This window comes from Oratosquilla oratoria, unplaced genomic scaffold (genome assembly GCF_046742065.1).
Source record: "Oratosquilla oratoria isolate Oo_2021 unplaced genomic scaffold, ASM4674206v1 SCAFFOLD94, whole genome shotgun sequence".
Lineage (NCBI taxonomy): Eukaryota > Metazoa > Arthropoda > Malacostraca > Stomatopoda > Squillidae > Oratosquilla > Oratosquilla oratoria.
In genome coordinates, this window is record NW_027467758.1 from 437501 (window position 1) to 458588 (window position 21088).

Genomic DNA, 21088 nt, shown 5'->3' on the forward strand with positions numbered 1-21088 from the left:
TCCAAACAGAATTCCACAGTTAATCCACTTAGAAAACATGAGACAAAAATCTAATGATTCACATTAAGTAAATATCATATTCAGAGTGTCCAAACAGAATTCCACAGTTAATCCACTTGGAAAACATGTAACATAACACATAGATAAGTCCCATAGGTTCCAATCTTCACGGATGTGTTCGATAAAGCCGGATACATGAGAACGCCTCATCATGGTGGGTATGATTGCTGGGACCAGATTCACAGCTCGCAGGATGACGCCACTACAGTCAACTCACTCAAAGAGACCGATCAAATCCGATTCACACGCCATAAACTCATCACCTCCCACAGTTTACAATAGTGCAACTCTCACATGAGTCAAAAGTATAATGGAATGTTCCTACAACCATTACATGTGGTCAATGTAAGTTTTGTCGCGTAAGCACTACTCGCCTCTCTCTAGCTTCTTGTCGAACTAAACTCGTCGGTGATGGTCACGGCGCGCGGGTAAATCGCGCAATGTTGCCAAGTTTTATAGTTTCAAATCATTGCCTCCGAAGGGTACGGTGTGTAATGAGTCTGTAGGAGTCGATTCATCTCTAGCAATCCCTTTAAGACAATCACTAGAGACGAGAGAGGATTATAAATCCTAACTAACCTAAGTAGTTAACCTAATTACTTATCTTATATGAGAGGTGGCAAGTGCGCAGGGATTGAAATTTCAAACCGTTGAAACAGATTCATAAGGTGATGCTTAGTTGAAATGTTAATTTGTACACAAGACACCAATTTATAATTACCTGGTGGAACATTAAATTCACAAGGGTGACATACTCCAGGTTCAACCCTTAAACATTCGTGACATATCCGTATTTCGTCATCAATGGGTATCGTGTACAAAGGGCGGGACATTCCTATGAATAGACAATTCTTTAAACTCGTTAATGATTCATAACCAATGGCCAAATTGGAGATACAGATAATAAGAATAATGGCGAGTAAAATAACAAGTAGTTGTTAAAGATTCTAAGAATTCTGGTCATTTCACAGAATAGAGGAGATGACAACTTATAGGAACGAAAATACAACTACTGTAACGGCTACTGCCTACTGTATCGGCTAGGTCCTTGAACGAAAGTATTTACAAATTATGGTTTGGAAACAGACGTGGAATTTGGGAATGGATGGTGTGTCACAACCCCGAAGGTTGTGACAATATATATATATATATGTGTGTGTATGTATGTATTTACCTAATAGTATTATACGGAAAGGGAGCTATGCTCGTGGTGATCCGTCTTTGTATCTTTCAACATTAAATTTGTTCTTAAAATCTTGTGTGTGTGTGGAAAAACACCAAGAAAAATAATAAAATGATGACCGAGCGCTTTCGTCTATTTAGACATTTTCAGGGTACATGCAATGATGATACAAACATGAATATATACGTACAAAGTGGGAACTGGGAAAGGTTGAGAGGGAGGGAGTCTTTCTCATGATCTAGCGATACCGTTCGCGGCAGCGGGCGTTTGGGCCGCCACCACTTTTTGAACAACAAAATGATCAAGCTTGTACATTCTTTGACGTTTAAGCTGTTGACAAATGTATCTTTAGTCAGACTGGATTCTATTACAAGCCCGATAACCCAGTGAGACCCATTAATTGTTCCACAGGATCCGCCAGTCATAAATTATATCTGAGTAACTTGTGTCCATTCTAAGTCCTCTTGTTGGTTCCATCTCTAGTAGTCACATTAAGAACAATGTTGACTTAGTTAATAAGTTTTAAAACCTAAATTAAATTACGATTTTACATTAATAAGGTGTGATTTTATTTCGTTATATAACCAGTGTACCCGTTTTTTTATTTATTGGTGTAATTTGAAGAAGAACTGAAGAAACATGAATTACCACTACCTACCACCATTATCATTAACTTAATTAGATTATGCATTGTGATAATACCAAGGTAACGATAAGATTAGGAGACGATTTTATGTTGTTACAAGACCTTTATAGGATACGTGAATACGGGAAAAATTGTAATCGAAAAAATATATCAAAATTAAGAAATACAGTTTTCCAGAATGATGCATTCATTCATAGAGCAACGTGGAAAAATGAATGGAAGTCGGATAGTGTGAATTAAATGAAACCTATATGGGCGTATAGATAAGGCGTCAGAGTATAGTTCACCCAGTTTATTGTAGTTAGGTAAGCGCTTTCTATCACACACACACACACACACACATACACACACACACACACACACACACACACACACACACACACACACACACACACACACACACACACACACACACACACACACACACACACACACACACACACACACACACACACACACACACACACACACGGTGGCGCAGTTGGTAGAGCGCTGAACTACTAGCATGGTGGTGCCCGTAGTACTTGGTTCGAATCCTGCCCAGGGCCGAAATTATTTCGGTACCGCTGCGCTTCGGGTCGTTACTCTGACTTTCGTGGGCGGGGAGTTTGGTGGGTGTGTTTGTGTAAGGTCACAGCATTACCCATAGATCGGTCATATATGAGCTCTGAGCTCTCTTCCGAAAGGGAAATAGCTGTCGATCACGAGTCCAACACGTGATCCAAAACCATGGTGAATGATACACACACACGCATACACACATGCATATACTCTCGCATACACACACACACGTATGCGCGTGTTCATTTGTGTCGTATTTCTGTTTTTATGTGTTTTATTTGTGCGCATGTTTATATTTGCGTTTTATGATTCATCATTTGAATACGACGTGTCTTGTTTCTTTTTTTATTTATGTTTTCCAGGATGCAGAAATTGCTAATCATGAAATTTGTTTGCAGTCCTTCAAAATAAAATATCTAAAGTTTCAAGTTGTTTGTTTATGTTTTGCATCTGGGTTGACTGAAGGAGCCTGCCTTCCTATCTTTTCCTCTTTGTGAATAATTTTGTTCTTTAAGAAATGCTTCTTCATGTCACTGTTATGTTCGGTCGAATTAATCTTCCTCTACTCATCTGACTGACATTAAATATACAAATTTCAATCAACCTAATCACATACACAAAACATTAAGTAAAGAAGCTATTAATAAACGATGTGGAGGTACAATTGCTTATAATCCCTTAGATAAGTTTCTCCTTTCATTCCAGCTCCCCTTGGGCAATTTACCCAAGCTTCGTGGGATGATGCCATTGGAGCTGATCTTAATCACAACGGTACTCGTAGACACTTTTTTTTTTTTATTGTGTCCGTCCTCAGGCTTGATTTTTAATTTTTTTTTTTATATATAATTTTTTTTTATTCTTTTTCATTTTTTTTTTTTCGGGGTGCGTAGGCGACAGTGAAACGGTGTTTTAAGTATAGGAGGATACGGTATAGGGCAGTGATTCTTAATCTTTTTCATCCCATGACCCCTCGAGACTCTTGAGGGTATTACCGTAATCTCTTTAAGAAATCTTGAAAGGATGAACCTTGTGAAAAGGCAATGTTGATATTTTCACGGTTGTTTAACGTTGCGGTTGATAAGTGTAGGCCTTATGGTCTCTTGCAGTCTCCTTTATTCTTATGTTCTTATGTCCTTTACTGTAGTAGGCCACCGCACTTGTGGGTCGGTCAGGTCACCAGTGTTGCAGCAATCACCAAACTGGTCAAAGCCCCGAAGCGTCTAATCAAATCATATGAAAATATATTTTACTCCCGAATCCTTTGTGACCCCCCCCCCCCTAAGAAGAAACTCCAAACGAGTCCCAGGTTAAGAACCGCCGCTGGGATACGGGGGGGAACAAAGGTTCCGGACTTCCTCTCTCCATGATGATGCCCACCTGATCTTGGGTCTCCTCCTCCTCCTCTTCCTCTTCCCCCCTCCTCCTCCTCCTCCTCCTCCTCTTCCCCCTCCTCCTCCTCCTCCTCCTCCTCCTCTTCCCCCTCCTCCTCCTCCTCTTCCCCTCCTCCTCCTCCTCTTCCCCCACCTCCTCCTCTTCCCCCACCTCCTCCTCTTCCCCCTCCTCCTCTTCCTCCTCCTCCTCCTCCTCCACCCTAATTCCACTCTCCCTTTCCCATCATCACTTGCTTCCACCGCCAAAGCAGCTTCATGTGCGTCAACAAGTCTCTTCCTTCGCCTTTGGCATCCTCCTCCTCCTCCACCTCTCCTTGCCTCTCTTCTTCCTCCTCCTCCTCTTCTTCCCTTCACCACTCTTTCTCCCTCTTGTCTCCCGCTCTTCTCCTTCTTCCTCATTTCTTTTCTACCCTTTCTTCTTCTTCCCCTCCTCCTCCTCCCCCTTCTTCTTCTTCTTCTTCTTCTTCTTCCTCTTCTCCTTCTTCCTCATTTGTTTTCTCCCCTTTCTTCATCATCATCTTCTTCCTCTTCTTTTTTCTTCTTTACCTTATCCTCCTCCTCCTCCTCCTCCTCTTCCTTCTCCATCTTTCCCTATGATGCATTCTCCTGACTCCTTCACGGTTCTCCATTTATCATGTTCCTTTCTTCACCTGGCCCTTCCCATTTTCTTTCTAGCACAACTTTCTTCTGCTTTGTGTATATCATTCTTTTGCCCTTGTTTCCCCTTCTTCCTCTTCTTCCCTTCCAGGCCTGACTCGACTTCCTCCACTCTCATGGCTCCTACTACAGCATACGTTAGAGCACCTTTGGCCATCGTGGCTTCCAACCTCTTGGCCATCCCTGAATTCCCCATTCTCTCCTTCCCCTACTCTCTTTTCTTCTTCATCTTCTTTGGCTTCTTCATCTTCTTTGTCTTCTTCTTCTTCTTCTGTTTTTCCTTCTTCTTCATCTTCATCTTCTACTTCCTCTTCTTCTTCTCCTTCTCCAACTTTTATTCTTCATGTCGTCCTCCTCCTCCTCCTCCTTCTTCTTCTTTTTCTCCTCCTATTGTCTCCTCCTCCTCCTCCGTCTTCTTTTTCTCCTTCTTTTCTCTTCTTCTTCTTCTTCTTCTCCTTTTCCCTCTTCTTCCTGTTCTCCACCTCCTTTTCTCTCCTTTTTCTTCTTTATTTTCTTCTTTACTTTCTTCTTCTCTCCCCTTCTCTTTTCCTTCTTCGTCCTTTTCTCCACTCTCTTCTCCCCTTCCCTCTCCTTCTCCTTCTCTCTCGTCCTTTTATCTCCTCTCCTTTCCTCCCATCGTTCTCTCCCCTTCCTCGGGCGCTAATCCCATCATCGCCCTCACTTTCGAACGACGTCCTTTTGATCTCCTGCATTCTTCTTCTTCTTCTTCTTCTTCTTCTTCTTCTTCTTCTTCTTCTTCTTCTTCTTCTTCTTCTTCTTTGTTTTCTCTCTCTCTCTCTCTCTCTCTCTCTCTCTCTCTCTCTCTCTCTCTCTCTCTCTCTCTCTCTCTCTCTCTCTCTCTCTCTCTCTCTCTGTCTCTCTCTCTCTCTCTCTGTCTCTGTCTCTCTCTCTCTCTCTCTCTCTCTCTCTCTCTCTCTCTCTCTCTCTCTCTCTCTCTCTCTCTCTCTCTCTCTCTCTGTCTCTCTCTCTCTCTCTCTCTCTCTCTCTCTCTCTCTCTCTCTCTCTCTCTCTCTCTCTCTCTCTCTCTCTCTCTCTCTCTCTCTCTCTCTCTCTCTCTCTCTCTCTCTCTCTCTCTCTCTCTCTCTCTCTCTCTCTCTGTCTCTCTCTCTCTCTCTCTCTCTCTCTCTCTCTCTCTCTCTCTCTCTCTCTCTCTCTCTCTCTCTCTCTCTCTCTCTCTCTCTCTCTCTCTCTTCTCTCTCCTCTCTCTCTCTCTCTCTCTCTCTCTCTCTCTCTCTCTCTCTCTCTCTCTCTCTCTCTCTCTCTCTCTCTCTCTCTCTCTCTCTCTCTCTCTGTCTCTCTCTCTCTCTCTGTCTCTCTCTCTCTCTCTCTCTCTCTCTCTCTCTCTCTCTCTCTATGTCTGTCTCTCTGTCTCTCTCTCTCTCTCTCTGTCTGTCTCTCTGTCTCTCTCTCTCTCTCTCTCTCTCTCTCTCTCTCTCTCTCTCTCTCTCTCTCTCTCTCTCTCTCTCTCTCTCTCTCTCTCTCTCTCTCTCTCTCTCTCTCTCTGTCTCTCTGTCTCTCTCTGTCTCTCTCTCTCTCTCTCTCTCTCTCTCTCTCTCTCTCTCTCTCTCTCTCTCTCTCTCTCTCTCTCTCTCTCTCTCTCTCTCTCTCTCTCTCTCTCTCTCTCTCTCTCTCTCTCTCTCTCTCTCTCTCTCTCTCTCTCTCTCTCTCTCTCTCTCTCTCTCTCTCTCTCTCTCTCTCTCTCTCTCTCTCTCTCTCTCTCTCTCTCTCTCTCTCTCTCTCTCTCTCTCTCTCTCTCTCTCTCTCTCTCTCTCTCTCTCTCTCTCTCTCTCTCTCTCTCTCTCTCTCTCTCTCTCTCTCTCTCTCTCTCTCTCTCTCTCTCTCTCTCTCTCTCTCTCTCTCTCTCTCTCTCTCTCTCTCTCTCTCTCTCTCTCTCTCTCTCTCTCTCTCTCTCTCTCTCTCTCGAGGGAGCAGAGTCTCCCGATAGCACTTCCTCCTCGTTGCGCTCCAAAATGTTCTCCCGTCTTGGTTCCCTTGGACAAAGTGACGCGCTCTATAGGAGGTTTTCGTCGTGGCCAAAGACAGGTGTTTTTATTTTTCTCAGAAAAGAGAAGAGATTTTCAGGAAAGAATACTGATGCTTTCAAGATTCGTAAGGGTAGCCTAACTACCTAGGACATACTTAGTAATATCTCTTAATCAGTCCATTTGTTGGATGACCCAATTTTGTGTTTATTTATTTACTTATTCCTTTATTATTCTGTATCCACTGAAGTCAAAAAGGTAGTTCAGCATGTCTTGTAAATGTATTATACTTTAACCTGAACATATTTTTTCCACCGAAACCCACTGGGAACGCACGCCATGAGAATAAGATGTAAAGCTTTGTCAGGCAATACCAAATGTAAAAGGTGAGTTCTGCCAATTCTGTATCAGTATAAGCTCCAACCAGAGCTGTTTCCCAAATTTTCGTGATCCACAGGGGTTCAATTTAAGGGGACGACCGAGGATGAGGTTGATGGATGGGGTGAAAGGGGCGTTGAGCAAAAGAGGAATGTCTGTTGAGCAAGGAAGGGAGAAGTTGAGATGGGGATGAGTGGGGAGTGGCTGTGTTTAAATGATACTGTTATGCAAAGAAAGGAGGGGCGGGTGATGGGGGGGGGGTGTTTACGTGTGAAGGATATTTTGACGCAGCCCGAAGGAATTTCTCTCCGTCTCCTCTTTTTCTGCATAAAGGGACGGAGAGGAGGGGCTCGCCGATTAAGTGAAGCGGCATTGCTGTGGATGTACTGTGTCTCGCTACATTGCCTCTGACCGAGGGCAGTAAGCGGGATACAGGGATGACCCGTCATCCATGATGACCTAAGATTGCAGAGGGGAGAGGGTGGTGGAGGGGAGTGGAATAGGTGGGAGTAGGTAAGTACTTCCTTAATAAGGGGTGGAAAAGCTCTTGGTATACAGATAGATAGTTTAATTGTAAGCCAATACTGTGTTAACGATACTACTCTCACGATGACACTATATAACCAAACGGATATCAAGATTACACAGATTCCAGTTCCTTTTTCCTCTCAGATGCCACGCCGTCAGGGATAAACTAAGTCTCCCGAGATAAACAAAGCTTCAAAACATTGTAGTGCTTCTGACTCATATCAGTTGTTCTTCTTCTTCAGGCGTCCCTGGGGAACACCCTCCTCATCACCACCTACTGTATGCTTGCCTCTTCCGCTTCTTCCTTTCATCTTTTCATCGCAGGCACGTCCTCCTTTAGCGTCGATTGATCCATCCTCTCCACGACTCCAAACTCTTATCCTTTTTTTTTCTTCTATAATCTTTGGTTTCATTTCCTTCAGCACTGCCTTTATTTCCTTTTTTTCTCGCAGTCTGTTCTTCAGGTATTTTGATGTCCTGGTTACCTCCTTATGTTATAACTCTTCTCTTTTTATTCTTTCCTCCTGTCCCTCATTCGATTTTCTTTTCCCTCTTCCTTTTCTTCTTGATTCTCCTTCTTCTCTTCCTTTTCTTCTACCTCTTCTTTCTCTTTCCATTTCCCCGTTCCTCCTCACCACCATTTGAATCTCCTACGTTTCTTCCACAACTCCTCTCTTCCTCCTTCCCGTCCTCCTCTTCCTCCATCTTTTCTTCTTCTACCTCTTCTATCTCTTTCCATTTCCCCCGTTCCTCCTCACCACCATTTGAATCTCCTACGTTTCTTCCCCAACTCCTCTCTTCCTCCTTCCCGTCCTCCTCTTCCTCCATCTTTTCCTCCTTTGCGAACTCCTGTTGATATACTCGCCTTCACCCTGTCACTGCTCCTGAAGTGTCAGAGTGTCTCACAAGGAAACTAATTACGCGAATTCCTAATTATGGCGCCGCGCAACAGTCTATTTCCAGTTTCTTCATTTGTCGCCTTTCTATGTAATATTTCCAATTAGGTCACCTTTTCTCAAAGGCGTCTCACGCCCCAGTTTTTCTGCAAGACCTATTGCTTTTTTCACTTCACGCTGTCGCTCTTCTGTCGTGTTACTGTCCTGGGATATACGCCTCCCTCCTTGTGATGGTTACCTTACAGAACAGTGTTGTTTCCCCAAAGTATTATTTACATCAATTCCACCACTTCTCATGTGACTTAAACTTGTAATTGAAGTTTGCATGGTTAGTATAGGCATATTGCCAATGGTCAGAATATAAAGTAAAAGCCGAGTGCGTGAACGAAACAGTTAATCGGGGTTGGCAGTAAACCAATTACTCTGCATGGTATCTTCACCAGACTTGGAAATTCAAGAAATTAATAGTTTGTTAAGGAATACATTGGCATATATATATGTATATATGTATATACATTTGCATATATATATATATATATATATATATATATATATGCATGTATGAATGTATGTATATACATATGCATATATGTATATATATGCATGTATGAATGTATATATATATATATGTATGTGTGTGTGTGTGTGTGTGTGTGTGTGTGTGTGTGTGTGTGTGTGTGTGTGTGTGTGTGTGTGTGTGTGTGTGTGTGTGTGTGTGTGTGTGTGTATACAAACATATATATGGAGGCAAATGATGATAGGGGTTCGAGAAATGCATTTTCGTTCTTTCCGTCATGGTCGGCACAATTTTGCAAATCTGTCTCGTCCGCCTTCGAAGAGGGGGAGCCTCGCGTCTGGCGAAGGGCGACTCGAAGTTTGTCCAGGAGGACTCTTCAAAATGCCAAAACGCATCAACCATGAAGATCACCATCATCTACAAGATAAAAAACCGTCCGGACTTGGCGGTTGGTGGAACTTCGCCCAAGGAAGAACCCAAGGAACAGGAGACTGCCTTTCAAAAGAAAGGAAGCCAATAATAAGGCAGCCGGTGCTAAGAGAAAGCGCCTGGAAGTCCCGCCCTCCGGCGGCGGCAGCAGCAGCAGCAGCAGCACGTGTTGCCTGTGACTGCTGTGAGCCAATGACGGACGTGGAGGAGGGAGGCCTGACCTCCGGCATCAGCAGCACCCGCAGAACCTGCGACTGCTGTGAGCCCATGTCGGGAGTGGAGGAAGGGCTCTGAGGTCCCCACAAAAGAATTTCTGATTATTCTATACACAAATGTGACAGGGAAGATCTTCTGGGTATCTTAGGACTTTTTTTGAACACTGAAAATTTACACCAGAGTACTCCAGTAATTCGAAGGTTATTTGAGCAAAGTGCTTATATGTATAGGAGACGCGACAAAGGGCATCTTGAAACGTTCTAGATTCAGACAAGAGTTTCTGGGTCCTTTTCCAGTTCCTGGGCAACGACAAGAGTGTATGGGAACCTCCAGTATCCCACTCAAAAGTGGTTTCTGAACGAGGAGTTTCTACGCACTTTAAGAGTTCCTTAGCATGGAAAAGAGTTTCTGGGTTCTTCGAGATCTGTTGGACGCTGGAAAGAGGTTCTGGCTAATTAAAAGTGTGTCCGAGTACTTCAGGTATGAAAAGGGCATTGAAAAGAGTGTCTGGACACTGGAAGGTTCTGGACACTGACGAAAGTTTCTGAGTTCATTAAGACCTCCTGGGTATTGAGGAGAATTTCTGTGTGCTTTGAAAATGCAGCCTGGGCACTTCCATTATTTCATGAAAAAAAACGGAGGGAAAAAACTGGATATTCTTTTTACGAGTTTGTTGGCAAGTAAAATGTTTGATCACTGAAAACGTTTTCTGGGTACTTGGAGAAAGTCTGAGTACTTTGTGTGTTGCCTCCGGAAAGGGTATTCAAAAGGAATATCTAGGCACTTCGAAAAGCTCTGGGCACTGACAAAATTTTCTTGATTCTTCATTAGCTCTTGGGAACAGGAAAGACTTCCTGGGCACTACGAGTGTCTGGGCATTTCCAATACTCTATGCAAAAATGGCATTAAAAAGAATGGCTCGTTTTTTCCAAGACCTTTGGTCACTGACAAAAGTCTCTAGGTACTTCGAGATTGTTGGAGCACTTCGAGGAGACTTCGTGAATGAGGCATTTTTTCCATAAGAAAAATTTGGAAATAGTTTTACATACCCTTTGTAATTCATATACGTAAGCACATATTTCAAACTGACGAAATCCACTGCATTAGATTTGTCAAAATGAATGGAGTCTCACAAGTAGAATATTCTCCTACTTCATTTCTTATAGCTTAATAAAATCGTCTGGCGTCAGCAAGAATGACATCTCAGTTGGGGGCCACTGAGATTTGTTGGCTTCATGTGCCAAGTCACGGTATTAATCACCTCGCTGCCGAAGTGACGGTGGATGGGTGGGTGCCAAGGTTATTGATAAAATAACATGACTGCAGTCTGTAAGCCTCAATTCTGAAAAATCAATCTAGTGTCTCAATTATTTTTATATGTTTATTTTTTGCCTCTCACCAAATTATTCTAAACAACTAAGAAGCTTACATAAGTCAAAAGGATTTGTTAAACGAACTCACTGGACGAATGTCACTCAAGGTTTTTTATCTTTTAATGTAAACACAGATTATTTTATTCAGCTGAGGGAACTTAGCCCAATGAAGCCCAAATCAATTCCGGCGATTTGTTGACAAGGCTCTTCCTGGCCCGCAACTATTCCTATTAGCCCAAGTAGTCATGAGCAAACTTTACAAAGCCCGTTCAATAAGCCCAAAAACATTTCAGGAGCCCAATTTTTCTCTTCATAGCACAAGAGGCTATTTTCCATGCCCGTTAGCCCATTTGTATAATAGCATATTTCTTTCTTGGTGCCCATAAGAAGACATATCAATGTCTTTTATGTAACGAAGCCTATTTAATAAGCCCTTAAAGCGTTTATCAAAGCCCAGAACATCTTTTCGTTGCCCTTGTCGCTTAAGCATTAGCCCATTCAATTTCAGCCCATATAAGAAAAAGCCCGTTCGTCCTTACAGTCAGTCAGTCACGGGGAGCGTCGGTCCCTTCTATGGCTGCCCAAGCCAAGTCTTCGTAGTGAGGGACTTCGACTCTTGCCCTCGAAGTCGGAATCGGGGTGCGCCGGTCCCTTCATGGCTGCCCAGGCCATTCTTCTCTTGGAGACTCTCTTCGTCGGCGACTTAGCCCCTTGAGGGACGCTCCTTTACGAGCACTTATTAATCCAAAATCTCCTGCGCCCAACTTCCTTGATTTTCCGTAGGGCAGGATCACTCTCGGGTAGAAACTTGCTCATGACACAGATTGATATTATGATCAAGAATAACAGGTGTATAGTAGTAGCACTAGTAGTACCAGCAACAGTAATAGTAGTTGCAAAAGTAATAGCAGTGATAGTAATAGTGGTTGTGGTAGTATCAAAATAGGATATAAATAGGAGTATAGTATCAGTAATGTACTGCAAAATTAGTAGCTGTAATAATCGTAAGCGCGAACACACAATATATATATATATATATATATATATATATATATATATATATATATATATATATATATATATATATACAAAGGGTTACAAAGGCGGAGTATGCCGACAGGAGCCATTTTGGTCCATATCTAGGTCGGATGCGAAAAAATCATAATAATAATGAATAAATAAATAAAAACTATAATAATGTAATTATCAAATGAAATACATAAATAAACGCATAGGTACAGTCAAACAACAAACAAACAGGTAAATAATAAATGATAATAAATTGACATATAACTACCTAATAAATGAGAATCAGACAAATGATAAAACAAAAACAAATAATATAGAATAAATAATAATCATTACAGCATCTTGCTTAGGTGTTTATCTAAATGATTTTTAAAGCTTCGAACTGAACTACATTGCACTGCCTCTGCAGGAAGTTTATTCCATTCATTAACTACACGGTTGGCAAAGTTGTTTCTACCCACTTCCAAATTGAATCTATTTCCGGACAGTTTGAGACCATTGTTTCTTGTCTGATTCTCATTCAATGTGAAAATTTTGTCACTTTTGATGTCAATTCCCTTTAGAATTTTAAAGACCTGTATCAAGTCACCTTTGAGTCTACGCCTTTTTAGGGAAAACAGATTCATATGTTTTAGTCGATTTTCGTATGATTTATTTTTGATATTTGAAATCAGTTTTGTGGCTCACCGTTGTATTTTTTCCAATCTGTCAATGTCTTTAATGTGATTCGGTGATCATACGGAAACAGCATATTCCAAATGTGGACGAACTAACGATTTATATAGCTTGTTAATGAGTGATGGACTTTTGAAGTCAAAAGATCGCGCAATCAGTCCTAGAATCTTACTTGCTTTCTCAGAGGCTGAAATACACTGCTTGGATGATTTGAGGTTGTTACTGATAATTACGCCGAGATCTTTTTCACTATCCACTTTTGTTAACGAATTTCCAAATAACTTGTCATCGTACTTACTGTTATTTTTACCTATGTGCATTACCTTGCATTTACTTGTGTTAAATTTCATTAGCCACTTTTCAAACCATTGCTGTAATTGATCTAAATCTTCTTGAATATGTAATTGGTTTGAGTGATCATTTGCCACTCCGCACAGTTTTGTAACATCAGCAAATTTGGAAACAGTAGATTTTAGTCCATGGTCTATATCATTTATATATACTATGAATAGAAGTGGTCCAAGAACGGAACCCTGAGGAACTCCACTTGTAACATTTTTCCATATAGAAGCTTCCATTCTCGTGGGACATCTCCGGATATGATGGATTTCTTGAAAATAGTTTCTAATGGAACAACAATCTCATTTTTCATTTCCTTTAATATTCTTGGATGCCAACCGTCAGGCCCTGGTGTTTTATTAACTTTGAGTTTATCTATACACCTTTTAATTTTTTCTTTTGTTATATTTACCGTAGTGAGTAAGTTTACCCTAGACTTTTCACACGTTTCAGTTTGGAATTCACTTTGAGGTGTTTCGTTTACGAATACCGAGCTAAAATAATTGTTTAAGATATCACACATTCCTTCATTTGAATAATCAAGTTGACCGTCAGCAGATAATAGTGGACCAATGTGATTCCTAACAAACTTTTTATCTCTAATGTGACTATAGAATTCTTTGGGATTCTCTTTGGATTTATCAGCGATGTTTATTTCGTATTGTCGTTTTCTTTTTCTTATTGTCTTTTTTAAATCTCTCTGTATTGACACATAACTTTCATAGTCATTAGATGCACCCGAGCACTTATATTTCTTATAAGCCTGTCTCTTTTTAGCAATACTTTTTCAGTTTCCTTGTCGAGCCACTTTGGGCGAGCCTGATTTGGGGGACGTCTGTCCTTAAAAGGAATGTAAGTTTGAATCATCTTAGTGAGCGTATTTTGAAATATTTCCCACATCTGATCTACAGGTCTTTCGATTAATTTTGCATCCCAATCTAAGCTGAAGCTCCTGTTTGTTCCAAGTGTCCACTATTCTATGTGGAAAACTGTTTTTCTTCATTTCTCTTCTGTAGCTATGTTTTTTTTTTCCCCATGTCCTCTTGTGTTTCTCTTGTCCCAGTTTAGTAATCTTCTCTATCAAGTATCTCTGTGCCTTTCATGATTCTGTAGATGGTCAGTAGGTCACCTCTCTCTCTTCTTTGCTCCAGCGTCGGTAACTCCAGTTTAGCCAATCTCTCCTCATATGATAGGTTTGCAAGTGCAAGTGCCATTTTTGTTGCTGCTCTCTGGATTTTTTCTATTTTCTTTATATTCTTTTTGGTACTGGGTGACCACAATGTCGCCGCATACTCTAGTCTAGGCCTTGTTAATGTAACCAATATTTTTTTTTCATGTTTTCGTCCAAGTATGCAAATGCCACTTTTATTAATCTTAGCAAGTTGTAAGCCTCCCCGAAATTTTGTTAATCTGTTTGTCATAGGATAAGTCGTTTGTGATAATTGCCCCCAAATCTTTTTCGGATCCTACCTTCTTTACTTCCTTGGTTCCAATTGTATATTTTCCTGATATTCTATTTTTGCTTTTTCCAAACTCCATTATGCTACACTTCTTAGTATTAAAGTCCACTTCCCATTTCTGACTCCAGTTCCATACCTTATTCAGGTCTTCCTGCAGTGTTTCACAGTCCTTATCAGTTTCTACTTTCCTAACAGTTTGGCGTCGTCTGCTAAGAAGCTCATGTAACATTTCACATCCTCGTCCATGTCATTCACATAAGTAGCAAACATTATTGGTGCCAATACAGATCCTTGCGGTACTCCACCGATCACCTCTTTCCAATCTGAATATTTTTCTCTGAGCACTACTCTCATCTTTCTACCAGTCAGGAAATCCTCTAACCCTTGTATTCCTCCTATGTGTTCCATTTTTTTTTTTTTTTTTTTTTTAATTTTCTGTGTGGTACTTTGTCAAAAGCTTTTTGCAAGTCTAGGAAGGCACAATCAGCCCATGTGTGTGTGTGCGCGCGCGCGTGTGTGTGTGTATACACATACATATTATTTTACTTTCTCTCACGCTATGTTTTTCAGTTTCAAAAATAACTCTTCTTATTTTTCCAAGTATTTTTTCACAGAGAAAACTATTTATGAAATATTTAATTTCATATATCAAACGTTGCATTTTTAGGAAATGCGATTGCGCATTGAAACACAGTGGGCGAAGTCGAGTGTTAGACGTGAAGTGGATGGTGGGAGGGTACTATATTATTCAAAATGGAAAGAAAATGTTACAAATATCCTAGCATAAAGATTGAGAACCTTCCCCCCGGATATAACAGAAGTAAGAAATACTGTAGTGACATCAACAATAGCTACCGGAAAGTTGAATAAGTATCAACTAAACTGAAAATTTATGGAACTAAATTGTATACAAATGGAGTACCAGTTGATTGCTTAGTCGATCAATTCATATAGGTAGGTCAAACACCACCAGAGGCGCCACCGTCGATGACGAGCACAATAGCGCGTCATTTTATGCGCACGCCGTTCAAACGGCCAAATTTACATACCGCGGAAAATTTAATTAATAAAAATGTTGTGCGAGTGTATTTACTACGATCGTAATAAATTTCAAACATTCACATCATCAGTTACATGTCGGTCAATAAAAACATTAGATAAACATGGTGGCCTGCATTCAGCAGTAGATCAAAAATTGGTATATGTTTCAACGTAAAAAATGAGCTAACAAATTTATCGTGCGGGCAACTGACCATAATTAACCAAAAACTACTAGTATCGTGGATTATTCTAATACCAAAATAAAGTCAGTATGTTACGGTAGAGCTGAGAAATTGGTTGTTTAAAATTAGTTTTTTTTTCTATCGGGTCGGATTATCGGATAACAACATCAACATCCATCCCGCCATCTTATCTATCACTGGTGATATGGACCAAACTTCACTCTATTAAGTTTCTTACTATTATGTTATTAGTGTAATAGACTTATAGTTGAATTATTTTAAATATTTCCTTTAAAATGTGTGATTTTCATGTAATTTGATCGAAGAGAAGTTACGTTTTCATCCTCCGTAATATTACGGACCACAGCTACGATTCGTCCTGCCCGCTATCTATGATCACTGGTGGTATGGATCAAACTACACTATTAAGTTTGTTACTATTGGGTTATTAGCGTAATACCTTGCATATAATTGAATTATTCAAATTATTTTCTTTAAAATGTGTGATTTTCATGTAATTTTACGGTATTCGTAGCTGTGGTGGGTAATTTTGCAGAGGATAAAAACGTAATTATATGATCAAATTACATGGAAATCACACATCTTATAGAAAATAGGTCAAATAATGCAACCATATGCTAATTTTTTATATAAAATTGTGCCTGTCAGTAAAAACCGTCATTGTTTACGTTTGATCGGCGATCAGTCAGACCGCACGTTTCGGCCCGATTTCCTCGGACAAAATAGGCCCGATTTAATTCCATTCAAAATGCAATATCTCGAGAACTAGGACAGCTAGATGGATAAATCAAATTGCATTATACTCATAGCGACTTTTTCCATCCCATGAGAACTACTTCAGCTCAAATATCAGGAATTCCATTTTCATATTGACCTAGCTATTTATGGAACTAAATTGTATACAAATGGAGTACCAGTTGATTGCTTAGTCGATCAATTCATATATACATTTATAGTCATGATTCAGATACTGAATATAGGAAGAAAAATAAGAATAGTACACTGATTTGGCTTACGACATGTAAAAGTAATACACAATGCAGAAATATGTATTTTGTGAATAATTCTATATAATTATAATAATAGTTATAGTAATGGTGTCAACATTGATATTTTATGTCAATTATAATAAGGGCATGTGGTCTTCATTAGGATAATTCCCTTGCTTCACCTAAATCTGCATGTTCCCCATAAAAATTGGATCAAAAGCATATTTAACAGAATCAGATTCCTTCATAATCATAATGTGCTGTATGATTTTGTGTATAATAATTATATAATACCCAGTAAACATGCCCGAAATGGCCCACTTTATGCCCATTTCTGGTTTCCCTCTTAGCCAAAAGTGGGCCTATTCAGGCTTGCCATTATGCCGTAACGGTACCGTTTTGGAACCTTAATGGCATCGGCAGTGTTCTGGCCCCTTTCAGGTTTTCCTTAATGGAGCCGGTTCAAGTCCAATAACAGGCCGGTTACGGCAGCCATAACTGGGCCACAACGCGCCGGTTCTGGGCCTTTTTGGGATTCCCTTAACGCAGCCATTTATATACAGATACAGCCCAGTTATGGCAAATGTTATCCCCCCCGGCAATGGCTCATTCACGGTTAACCACAAATATCACCGGTGCTGAGGAATCATATTTTCTAAATTTGCTAAAATTGTTTGAATAACTATTATATATGCGTGATGCCAAAATAGAATGTACAAACTATAATTATCAGCGACTAACACACACACAAATGATTAGTCAATGTTTATACAGCCTTTGTCTAAAACTCAGTCCGTTATAAACAGACATAGTAAACATGGCGTTTGTCTCTGATATTAATAAGCTTACATTTTGATATTTCGCATATCGCATATATCCTAGACATACACAAATTTGGAAACAAATTCTCAACACCCGTTAAATTGGTCATATATTTCGGCAGAATTTCATTTTACATGTGATCATTTTAATTTACATACATACATATACCAAGGCTTTTTCCCCCTTACAAGGGGGGTAGCCAAAAAGAAAAAGGCATAAAATCATTCCCACCCATTCCATCCTTGAATACACTCCACACCCCTCCACCCTCCCTCTTATCTTAGCACCTCCTGAATGACGGGTCATCCCTGCACCTTGTCCACTGCCCTGGGTCAGAAGCAGTGTCGCAAGACACAGCACATCCACACCAAGGCCGCTTCATTAAATCGGCGACCCCCCCCTCTCTGTCCCCCCCATTGCATAAAATGAAAGGACGGGGAGAAATCCCTTCGGGCTGCGTCAAATTTTGCTCACACACACTACCTCACCCCCCATCCACCCCCCCATTCCACCTCATGCTATCATAACATCATCCATATACAACAACTCTCCATTCACCCCTGTCTTCTGTCCTCTCCCGTCCTTCCTCAACAAACATTCCCCTCTTCCTCAAAGCCCCCTTCACCCCATCCATCCACCTCATCCTAGGACGCCCGCTCATGTTCACTCCCTCCACATCTGCCTTCCACACCTCTTTTACTAGTCTTTCTTCACTCATTCTTTCCATGTGTCCAAACCATCCTAATATTCTTTCATCAACCCTATCTCCCAGCTCCCTTTCCACCCCTGTTCTCCTCCTCACCTCCTCATTTCTCACTCTATCTAGCCTAGTAACCCCCATCATACTTCTCAGACACCTCATCTCAAACACATTCAAACTCCTTCTCTCTTCTTCTCTTATGTTCCATGTTTGTACCCCATACAGTGCTGTTGGCACAATCACTCCTTCATACAGTCTCCTCTTAGCATCCATTCCCAAATGTCTATTCCTCATCACACTCTTTAATCCACCAAGGCATTTACTCGCTTCTCTCAATCTACATTCTACCTCCACTTTCACTCCACCTTTCCCTGCCACATTTGCACCCAAGTATCTAAAACTATCCACTTCCTCCAGTCGCTCTCCCTTAATGCTCACTTCCAGTCTACTGCCACTTTCACCCCTTGTACATCTCATCACCTTACTTTTACCCACATTTATCTTTAGCTTTCTTCTATCACATACTCTCCCAAACTCTGTCACCAGCTTCCTCAATCCCTCCTCCGATCCTGCCACAAGCGCAGTGTCGTCCGCAAACAACAACTGGCTCACCTCCCACTTTTCTCCATTTTCTTTAACCATCTCCAATCCCTTGCCCACTACCCTTGCATTTACCTCTCACACCACCCCATCCATGTATAAGTTGAACAGCCAGGGTGACATAACGCATCCTTGATGAAGTCCCACCTTTACCTCGAACCACTCACCCTCTCCATTTCCAATCCTGACACAAGCTCTACTATTCTCATAAAAACTCTTGACAGCTCCCAGAAGCTTTCCTCCTATCCCGTATATCTTCATAACCTCCCACAGTGCCTTTCTGTCTACCCTATCATAAGCCTTTTCCAGATCCATAAAAGCCCAAAAAACATAATTCCCCTTTCCTATAGCTTTCTCACATGTCTGTCTTACCACAAAGATCTGATGTACACAACCTCTACCTGTCCTAAATCCACACTGTTCCTCACCAATTACTCCATCTGTTCCTCTCCTAATCCTCTCAACCAAGATCCTCCCATAAGCCTTCCCAACTACACTCAACAAACTAATCCCTCTGAAACTACTACATTCACATTTTAATTTAGTGTTTTGAATTAGGCAAATGCATTAGAACCAATTGTCATTTTCACAAATGTCTAATATATAGTAATAGCTGTTGATCACGAGTCCAACACGTGATCCAAAGACCTGGTGAAAGACCAGGTGAATACACAATAACAAGAAATATTAATTTAACAAATATTATTTTATTTGCAATTGTACAGAAGAACTATGTATGTTGTACGTTATCTGACTTCTAGGTGTCGACTGGGTCTGACTTAATGGCATTATACTTATTTTAAACTAAGACCAATTAAGACTTCTATTATCAAACGGATGTAGCAGAGTCCTGCTTCCTCCTTTTTCTGCCTCCACATCTGTCTGAGGCATTTCTCAGATAAATCATGATTTCCCGCTCTACATGGGCTTGCACAGCACCTTCAATGCAAGTTAAACGGAGGATAGCACCTGAAAAGTGGAAAGAATTAATTATGTTAATAGATATTTATTGGCTGCTTGTTATTGTGGCAAAGTAGCATGCAGTCGATACTTTAGGGTCTATATGGGGCGCCCCTACGGACCAGAGCCACACATCATTTTGTCTATGAGAGAAGAAATTCTGTTCATAGAGAAATGATGCCACTTTTATACTTCGACTGTCCCTCCGTTATGCTGTCCCCCAACCCCTTGTTGCTGTCCTGTACCATTTCTCTGAGTATTCTCTTTCTGATTGGGGGAATTCCCTGTGGTGGGGGAAAAGAATACTGCCACCAAGTTTTCCCACTTGGATCGTAAGAGGCGAGAAGAAAGGGACGGGGAGAGGGACTAGGCATCCTTCTCCCTGTAGCCCCAAGGGGCAATTTCCTAAAACGAAAAGAAAAGGCATAAGGGGTGCTGGCGGGCCTCGGGCCAGCACCCTAAGGTTTGGGTCTTTTGATGTGCGTGGATGTGGTACAGATGAGAGTAAAAGGGAAGAGATAGGTAGTATGTTTGTGAGAAGAAAGTTGGATGTGTTGGCTTTGAGTGAAACTAAGTTGAAAGGGAAGGGTGAGTGTAAGTTTGGGAGTGTAAGTGGGAGGTTATCAGGAGTGAAGAGAGGGCGAGGGAGGGAAGGGGTGGCTATTCTAGTAAGTGAGGAGATAGGTAAAGGGATAGTGGAGTGGAAGGAGGTTTCCTCAAGGATAATGTGGATGAAGGTGAAACTGGGAAAGGAGATGTGGGTCTTTGTAAGTGCATATGGGCCGGGCAGTGAGAAGAGCATGGAAGAAAGGGAGGCCTTTTGGATAGATTTAAATGAGTGCATAGAGGGTTTAGGAAGAAATGTCAATGTAATAGTACTGGGAGACCTTAATGCTAGAGTGGGAAATGGTCCAATCGATGGAGTGGTTGGGAAGTGTGGAGTTCCAGGAAAGAATCGGAGTGGAGAGTTGATGGTGGAAATGTGTCTAGAAAGAGAGTTGATGATAGCAAATACAGTGTTTCGGAAGAAAGTCAAGCATAAGTACACATGGGAGAGGGTGGTGGAGGGAAGGGTGGTAGATAGAGCACTAATGGATTATGTAGTGGTAAATAGGATTATGATAGGAAGAGTTAAGGATGTACATGTGCTAAGGGGAGAGGGTGGGGGAATATCAGATCATTTTTTGGTGGAAGGTAAGTTGAAAGTGGAGGATAGATGGAGAAGGAGGAAAGGGACAAAAGGTAGGGAGGTTCTTAGAGTGAACTCCTTGAATGAAAAGGAAAAGGAGAAGGAGTACGAAAAGAAGCTGAAGGAGGAGTGGGAGGGAGTAAAGGATAGAGCAGAGATGGGTGTGGAGGAGGAATGGGGATGGTTCAAGGAGGGAGTCTTAAAGTGTGCAAGGATGGTGTGTGGAACAAGAAGGACAGGGGG

At 41.2% G+C, this 21088-nt stretch overlaps 2 protein-coding genes across 5 annotated transcripts in view; one reads left to right on the forward strand and one right to left on the reverse strand.

The window, feature by feature from the left end:
- Positions 1–1878: 1878 nt before the first annotated feature.
- Positions 1879–5651, reverse strand: LOC143024130 (uncharacterized; the record flags this gene model as incomplete). The annotated part of the gene is made up of 3 exons (XM_076182911.1): positions 1879–4347; positions 4388–4432; positions 5181–5651. Coding segments are annotated over 3 exons (627 nt in total), but the record flags the coding sequence as incomplete, so codon positions are not given.
- Positions 5652–13577: 7926 nt separating this feature from the next.
- The window catches only part of LOC143024124 (C-type lectin mannose-binding isoform-like), a 96457-nt gene continuing 88946 nt past the window's right edge, over positions 13578–21088 (forward strand). The window contains exon 1 of one of the 4 annotated variants that reach the window (XR_012966264.1): positions 13578–15161. The gene's annotated coding sequence lies outside the window, so the exon portion shown is untranslated. The remainder of the gene's footprint in view (positions 15162–21088) is intronic. The other 3 variants (XM_076182904.1, XM_076182903.1, XM_076182902.1) reach the window with 3 other exon arrangements.